Source organism: Carassius carassius, chromosome 34, assembly GCF_963082965.1.
Source record: "Carassius carassius chromosome 34, fCarCar2.1, whole genome shotgun sequence".
Lineage (NCBI taxonomy): Eukaryota > Metazoa > Chordata > Actinopteri > Cypriniformes > Cyprinidae > Carassius > Carassius carassius.
In genome coordinates this window covers 17,356,736-17,365,297 of record NC_081788.1, presented here as the reverse complement: position 1 = coordinate 17,365,297, position 8,562 = coordinate 17,356,736, and the positions used below count along the sequence as shown (strand labels likewise).

At 37.8% G+C, this 8,562-nt stretch overlaps 1 protein-coding gene across 1 annotated transcript; it reads left to right on the top strand.

The window, feature by feature from the left end:
• The first annotated feature begins 1,944 nt into the window (after window positions 1–1,944).
• On the top strand, window positions 1,945–5,702 carry LOC132114538 (rho-related GTP-binding protein RhoA-B-like). The gene is made up of 5 exons (XM_059522703.1): window positions 1,945–2,099; window positions 4,258–4,415; window positions 4,809–4,929; window positions 5,082–5,212; window positions 5,385–5,702. Exons 2-5 carry the CDS (start codon window positions 4,260–4,262, stop codon window positions 5,556–5,558), a joined length of 582 nt encoding a protein of 193 aa, XP_059378686.1. The 5' UTR covers window positions 1,945–2,099; window positions 4,258–4,259; the 3' UTR covers window positions 5,559–5,702.
• Window positions 5,703–8,562: the final 2,860 nt, after the last annotated feature.

Genomic DNA, 8,562 nt, shown 5'->3' with positions numbered 1-8,562 from the left:
TGTAATTCACATTCACGATTCCAGTTCCAAGGGAACGTATGCGTTAGGGCATTCAAAGGGCATTAAAGTGTGTGAGATGTGAATTCATAATGTTTATTTACAGCGGTAGGGGAGAGTGGGGCACAAAGTAATACTTTTTGACTTTCTCAGTTTGTGTAAAACCACATGGGGTTCAGAATATTTTTTTATCCACAGTAATTTTACACTTGACTAGTACAAATATGTCACAAAAATCTTACCTGATCGAATGAAGAAAATAATATATTTACAAGACAAACTTAAATATTTTGTTAATAAATTGTTTTTATTTTTTTGTCAAATAAAATAATGGTGTTTTTTATTAATTAAAAATAATCTGATTTTGGAGTTAGACAATGAACACATTGGAACCATGTTTGGGACGGCCCACATAAATGAGCAAAAATGCTTAACATGTCTTGAAATAATAATTTTTAAACATTAAACTTTGACTGTCATCCTTTCACCTGTTTCTCATTAAAATTAAAGTAAAGAAGATTTGTCTTATTTTAAATGAATAATAAAAACAGATGAAAATTTTCTTAAGCCAGAATTTACATTTTATCATGGTAAAATAAATGTGTGTTAAAACTAACCCTGCATTACTTTGTGCCCCACGCTCTTCTATATTATGTCACACTTCTCTAGTAAGTTTAGTCTATGTGTGAAGACAGTAGCGCAAATCCGTGAATGAATGTTCCAAAGTGAAATAAACTTCAACAAAATAAAGCTGAATGGAATTGAATTTAATTAAAATTTAATTACATTACATATCTCGGTCACGTCATTATAAGTGTTTGATCACCACATTTGAGATGTGTTTTATGTATATTCTAATTAAGTATGTACTGTATTCTATATATAGTACCAGTCAAATGTTTGGACACATGAATGGAAGTGTCCAACCTTTTGACTGGTACTGTACTATGAAAAGCATATTTTACTTCTTTTTTCTAACTTCCTAATATAGGTAACCCCCCCCCCCCCCCCCCAAAAAAAACATATTGGTTGGGCATTACATTAGTGTCACATGATCCTTCAGAAATCATTCAGTCAATCAATATGCTGATTTGGTGGCTCAAGAAGCATTTCTTAGTGTTGAAAACAGTTGTACATTTTTACAGGATTCTTTGATGAATACAAAATTCAAAGGAACAGGAACACCAAATGACACACACACAAAAACCTGACACCAAACATATAGGTATTGTAGTGTGTGTGTGTGTGTGTGTGTGTGTGTGTGTGTGTGTGTGTGTGAAAATATATGTAACTAGCCACAATTCTGTCATTTATTCACCCTGAACCACTGAGCCATTTGACTTACTGCAGCACACAATTGTCTTGTGAAGCAAAAAAGATGCCATAAAAGTGGATTGTCACTGAGGCTGTCTTTCTGATTGGCATCTCTTTTTGTCTTCCACAGAAAGTCGTTCATGTTTGGAACAACATAATGGTGGGTAAATGAAAATTGTCATTGTTGGGTTAAATATTATAACGGGTGAGTTTGTTTGTGGACTGAAGGTGTTGTAATGTATAACAAATTCCGATAGATGGAGCAACAAACACGCGCCATCGTTTTTCTTCATTCCAGCTCATCTAGTTTGAGGGATGTCCTATGTAACATAATGACACATTTTATGCTCATTACATTTCAGGTGATATATTTTGTATTCAACAGTATGTTTATACGGTTTGGGGTTGTTTTAGGCTGGAAAAAGTTGGGCGTTGACTAGACAACGTTAATGGTCCCCTTTCGTTCCATGAACGACGCACACAGGATAGTTTTTAACTTCATATATATATATATGAATATATATATGTCATATATATATATAACACAAAACTTGACTTGTGGAGGTTAGGGTGGTCCGTCACTCATAATGACTCATTCATCCACCGCCAAATAAACTCTCTTCAACGTGCTCGCGCAGGCGTGGCTCGAGCTCGTGCACGCAATCCCTTCCCCCTTCTGAATGCCCGCGCTCTGCGCGTGCTCGTCAACGGTTTATTGTATCGGACAGAGGAGGCGACGGAGCTCCACCGTTGGTATAAAACAAAACGGCTAGCCATCTAAACTGCAAGTAAGATTACTTTTTCTTCACGTCTCTGTGTTTATACGGATATCATAAACGTTATTAACCCAATTAGATGCGGATTGGTTGTTTTAAAACTACTTTTTTTGATAAAGTGAAAAGGTAATCGCTCAGCGACTGACCATTCGCCGCTTCCGCAAGCAACCGCCGGCCGGGAGTAGCAACTCGCCCTAGGCGTCCAGATTTTTAAAACCGTTTAAGAAATGTATCCAGGTATTTAGACATGGAAGAGACTTTTGAAATGTATTTTAGAAAGCGATAAAGTTTACACCCAAGTGTTTCGTCTTGAATATATTCGATATTCCATATAACAGTCATATATGTGGTGAAGCTGTTTGTCTTTGTTGATTTGAAGCGGAGAGCTAACGTTAAAGCTCGACCCAGACACGCGGATAATCTCAGATTTAGACGTAACTGGAAGATTATTGATTCTATCTGCCTATAACTGTCATTGTTCTTAAGTGATTTTCAATATTTATTTAAATTAACAATATTAGTAATCTAAAATAAGTATATGATTCATAAACTGTGATTAATGTAAATCGTTGAGATTGTAATCTTATTGGTGCATGTTTTATTAACCCCTGTGATTTATATGATTATTGAACATTTGAAATGTATACGTTTCATCTTTGGCGTTGTTTTATTTGGTAGCACAAAGAACTTTCATCTTTGGCGTTGTTTTATTTGGTAGCACAAAGAACTTTATCTTTTTATTCTGATTATTTACCATGATTTGCTTTAGTTCCGTCTTAAACAGCGTTTAGCTGTTTTCAGGTGAGATGTTTGGTGAACCATGAAATGGTGTTTTTATTTATTTATTTATTTATTGGAAACAACAGTACAGGCAGTCAGATATAATGACCCAAGCAATTTTTTTTTCAGTTAGCTATGATATAGTAACAGTCTTTTGGTTTGATGCATTAAATTTTCCCAGTGACTGTTAGAAGTCATAGTGAGTAATGTTACTATTAATATGGGTCTATAATCCCATATAGTGGTTTGAAATTCCCATTGGGCCTTATTTACAATTTCCATGACAGCATGAGCAGAAGACATTTCGGGGTAAATCTTTCATAAAGCAATATTTGTATCAAGTGATTTTACAGACATTTTATACTGAAAGTTCTTGTTTCATGAATTAAGTTTCATTGAGTCAACAGGTGCCACCCAGACTAATCTGTAACACTTTTAATAATTCACTAACCTTACTGTTGTCATGCAGTTGGCAGGAGGTCCCAAAATCATGTGCCCACAGACAACCCAATGAAGTCTTGACTTTTTGACTTCCATGAGGATATGAGAATAATAGTTTAGTAGGTGCTGATAAACATCAAAATTTATCTTAAGGGGTGGAGTATTCTTGCCTGTTACCCAGGCCTGCACAGCATCTCTTAATAATGCACAGTGTCTCTTTTTGGGTAGACGCGATGAAGTTGGGGTGAGAATATACTACATCGATATAAGTTAATATAGTGGGTCAAATGGAAGACAGAACCAACAGTTGATCTTTAGTGCGGAGGCTTTGTCTTTTCTGCTGGTTTTTAGACTTTGATCTTCAGCTTTGCTGCTCTGTGTGTGTGTGTCAGTGTTTAATCTATTGTCCATCTGAGCTTCTCTCATCACCACGGGCCTGTTCATCAATAATGTGGGCTCTGTTCTGTAGCTGCCAGCTTTATCTTGGCCACTGGGGTGCAGCTTGCACTTCAAAGACATCTGGCCCAGTTAACAGACACTTCCAGATCTAAACGGCTGTTCTGGATCAGAAAATGAAGTGGTGTGTCATTTTGATGTGATCGGATGGGTTGGTTCTGCAGTGGTCATGTTGAAATGACTCTGGTGAAGGCTTGTCGGATGTCACCTTTGGCTGTGATGAGCCCACTGAGGACTCTGAAGTCTCTGAACCCTGTGTGGCTTTGATTACTGGGCCTGAGGGATGGGTTGGTGTGTATCTACAGGACTTTATAATGGTAGAGGACTACCATGAATGACATCGTTCATATTATAGTTTTTATTCTGCAGCAAGTGACATTGAAAAATGAAGTATTCCAACATTATGGCTATGGCGATTATTCCAGTTGCTGCTGCAAAGATGACTGCCAGTGTAATGCTGCAGTATTAAACCGTGTTTGTGTGTCTTTTGTAGGTATGGCAGCAATTCGCAAGAAGCTGGTGATTGTAGGAGATGGAGCATGCGGTAAAACCTGTTTGCTTATCGTCTTCAGTAAAGATCAGTTTCCCGAAGTCTATGTCCCCACGGTGTTTGAGAACTATGTCGCCGACATTGAGGTTGACAGCAAACAGGTGAGCAAAACACACTTGAGAAATACAGTGTGCATAAATATCATTGTTCCTGCTGTTTGTAATTATGTTTCACTCACTAAGGTCATTTTATGCTTGTTAAACAAATAATGGATTGTTAAATGCAGATTCTCAATAAATTTTGGCTCATTTAAGGTCAAATTATTGGCTTTTGGAGGACCATGTGTTCAAGTAAGCCCCAAAACCTAGTTTAATAAGCTAAATAAGTATTTGGAGCTCTTGGAAGTGACTTTAATGTGAAAATATTGACCTGATTCACTTTCCTTATTTAGCTTAAGATCCTGATGGCACCTCCATCTGTTCTTTTTGTGTCCATTTTGATGGTTTGGGTGTTCTGATGTGCATTTAAGCTCAGTGTGTCTCTTTGTCCAATAGGTGGAACTTGCTCTTTGGGATACCGCAGGACAGGAGGACTACGATAGGCTCCGTCCTCTTTCGTACCCAGACACTGATGTCATTCTTATGTGCTTCTCTATTGATAGTCCTGACAGTTTAGGTAAAGATACTCTCTTTGGTCTATTGTTTGTGTTCCTTTCTTACACGGACATGCTCTCATGACACTTTCTTTTCTAGTATTTTCTAATGAAGCTGACTTCTAGTCTGTGTTAAAACTTCAGAATTGACCTTTGATCTTTGACCTCTGTGTAGAGAATATTCCAGAGAAGTGGACACCTGAGGTGAAACACTTTTGTCCTAATGTTCCCATCATCCTCGTCGGCAACAAAAAGGACCTGCGGAATGATGAACACACACGCAGGGAGCTGACCAAGATGAAGCAGGTAAACAGAGTATTTGCACAGGAAATACATGTTTACTGTCACTCTTCTAAAGGATGTTTTAAGATGATTAGTTGTTAGTTTATATATAAGATAATTTTTACTATTGGGATAAACAAAATCAAGGCACAGATATTTTGTACTGACAGTGTTTTTTTGTGTTGACATCCAATAGGAGCCTGTTAAAGCAGAGGAAGGGAGAGACATGGCCAATCGGATTGGAGCATTTGGTTACATGGAGTGCTCAGCCAAAACAAATGATGGTGTACGGGAGTTGTTTGAAATGGCCACTAGAGCAGCATTGCAGGCACGCAGGGGAAAGAAGGGCAACAAATGCAGTTTGCTGTGAAAACTCGCCATTGGACTCTGTGCCTGTATTGGGCCTCAGAAAGAGTGTGTGTGTGAGGGACACACTCCTATTTACAGTCATACACCCCCCTCACGTTCGCCAAATGCTTTTGAGACGGATCCCAGAAGGAAAAAAGGCTCCCCCCCCCTTTTGGTCTTATATTTTTAGTCATAGAAATGTTTATCAGTATTTAAGAGAACTTGGACAAATGGGACTTTTTTTGATACTTTACCTGAATTTGTGGTATCATTCAAGCTTGCCCATCTGCCAAATGCTGTCATGTGACCCTGTTGGCTGATTGGAAAGGTGTGATCCTGTGAGCTGCCAATCAATACTTCAGCCCATCCCTCATATGCTGGGCTTTTTTTCTGCAACGTGAAACAGGGCTGAACTTGATTGTTTCTGTATGTATGAATAATTTTAAGGTTTTCTTTTAGATCAGGGCAAGATTGGGATTTTAGAACAAAAGTACAAAATAGCTCTTTTAAAGCAAAAAAGGGGCATGGGGTGGGTAGGGGGTTGAGCTGTATACATACCTGTATATATATGAACGTGTGTATTTATATGTACACACATTCAGGACTGGAAACTATTTGTAAACTAGACTTGGTAATCTTGTGTAATAAAAGATGTTCTATAAAGAGCTACCCTGTGTGTGTGTGTGTATGAGAGAGAATGATCAGATTCATGTGTAAATCTTCAGAAACTAGCAGAATGTAAATGATACTAACAAAAAAAAAGTTGTTCACCAAAACAATACACTTCTGTTATTTACTTACTACAAACCTGCTATTCCTAAAGTGTAGACATTTTAAAGAATGTTCACACTTCTCTCTTTTTTTTATGAAATAAAGGATGTGTTAATCAGAGACATCAATGGACTCCATGCACACATACAGCCTATGTATTTCTGCTAAAATTTGGCACAGTATTATCACTAGCAAACTAGTAGTAGGGAACTATTTGTTATATTTTTAATAAATGTTAAACTATAGTAAATGTGATATTTTTGTATATTATATGAAAACAACATTTTAGTTATGAGATCTAGAAGCTTTAAATACTTTTAGAGCAAAGGAGGATTGCATCAACATTGTCTCTGTCGTGTTGTGACACATCCTTGAGATGTCATTTTTCTGTTTAGTTTACTCATAATTTCCAAACATTGTGCTGCACTGGATGTTGCAGTGATCATTGAGGCTAATTGCAGAAGCAATCATGAATAATGTTAATAAGTCTGTACAATATAATTCATCATATTAATAGATTATAAGTGAATGACTTTTTTTTTCAGCAAAAGTGTGGATATTTATGCTGTTTCATAATCGCCAATTATTGAACACATGCATACAATAAAGAACTCGAGTTAGCTCCTGGTGTAAAATCATTTACACACCAACAAATTGTAGATTGGTGACATCATAATAGATCATCATAGAATTTTTCTGGAAAATGAGCCTTAGGGGGTCATGAAGACTTAATAGGTGACAAGACAGTTGCTTCACATGACTGGAATTAAAGTTTTAACAGAAGTGAAAATCCTGCTTTCGTTTTCTTAGTGAACAGTATGTTCTGTTTTACTCTGATGACTAAGCCTCTGCACTCCAGCTAACACTGAGAGAGCTTTCTAATTCAAAATTTAGAGGAGCTGGAATTATTTTGAGTTGCCACCCACTGGATAATCCGGGATTCAGAACAGCTTGATGAAATCCCTAAACCATATTTACCAATATGATTAATGACAGTGTATTTGGATAATTCTCGGATATTATGCAATATAACACAGCCTTCTTTTATCTAACTGAAGATGGAGAAAAAAAGCCCACTTGTTGAGGAAGGAAGGAAGGAAAGAAACGCTCATGGCAGCCCCCACCCCCAGCGGGCAACACCCAGACCCGGGCTGGCTGAAAAACTCGACATCTTGCCATTTTCTGTATGTCTTGTGAAAGACTGCGCCGTGACACGGGACCGAGAGAAAAGGAGCCGCCGCCCTTTCGCAATCTCTCTCTCCCGCTCCCTCTCTATCTCCCAGGGAGCTTCAACCTTCCCCGCTACTGCTGCGTAAGTGCAGCTAGCCTTGCTCAAATGCCGGGGTTTATATACGCGCCTATTTTTAGCCCCAGCGCGTGAAGCTATTTTTAACCAATATGAGCTCATCGCTTTCCTGCTCATCCAATCAGAACGCAGAGGTGAGCACGTGCGTGGGCGGGAAGCACAGAAAGAGAGAAAGAGATGAGTAAACGGACAGCTGATGGAAACCGGGCTGGAAGTACGGGAGCGCGCAATGCCAGGCGCGTTCTCAGGGTCGTAAATTTGAAAATAAAATAAAATAATACATTATTAAACGATATATTATTATTTTATACAATTAATATAATCTAAATATTAACAAGTATCGTGATAAAAACACAATACGATAACAGTGATAAAATAACAAATAATTATAATAAGAAGAAGGTTTAGGTCATTCTACATATGCACTATGCAGTTCCACGGTACCATAAAAAAATTGTTCTATCGGTCTGTGGTAGCAAGTGCTGTTTGTGTGTTGGGGAAACAGCATTAAAGGGGAAGATGCCAAAAGAACAGATAAAACGCTGAGGGAGGCAGGCTCTCTGGCTCTGTACCGGGGACTAAATTGAACTCACTGAAGATGGTGACCAAGAGGAAGATATTGTGCAAACTCGTCAACATCATGAAAGAATCCCCACATCCAATGCAGTAGCCTGCAATACATCCTCATATCCAATACAGTAAGAGCACCTTCACTTTCCTTTCATAGACCGGTGTTCCACTGAGACATGAAACAACCATTTCTACCCACAATGTATGTAAGTCTGCATATAGATTTTTGTTTGTTTGTTTGTTTGTACTGTATGATGCTTACAATATCTACACTGTAAATAACACTGTGAAAAAAAAACTTTTTAACAGTTAATATCTCAGAAACTAGATTTAAACAACATCGACACCTGGTGGCCAGTCATCATAATTCTACTTCTAA

Excerpts from the sequence above, each read along its gene's own strand:
- LOC132114538 (XM_059522703.1), top strand. The coding sequence starts at position 4,260 with ATGGCAGCAATTCGCAAGAAGCTGGTGATTGTAGGAGATGGAGCATGC. Across the intron at positions 4,416-4,808 it reads TTGAGGTTGACAGCAAACAG|GTGGAACTTGCTCTTTGGGA; the intron begins GTGAGCAAAACA and ends TTTGTCCAATAG. Across the intron at positions 4,930-5,081 it reads TGATAGTCCTGACAGTTTAG|AGAATATTCCAGAGAAGTGG; the intron begins GTAAAGATACTC and ends ACCTCTGTGTAG.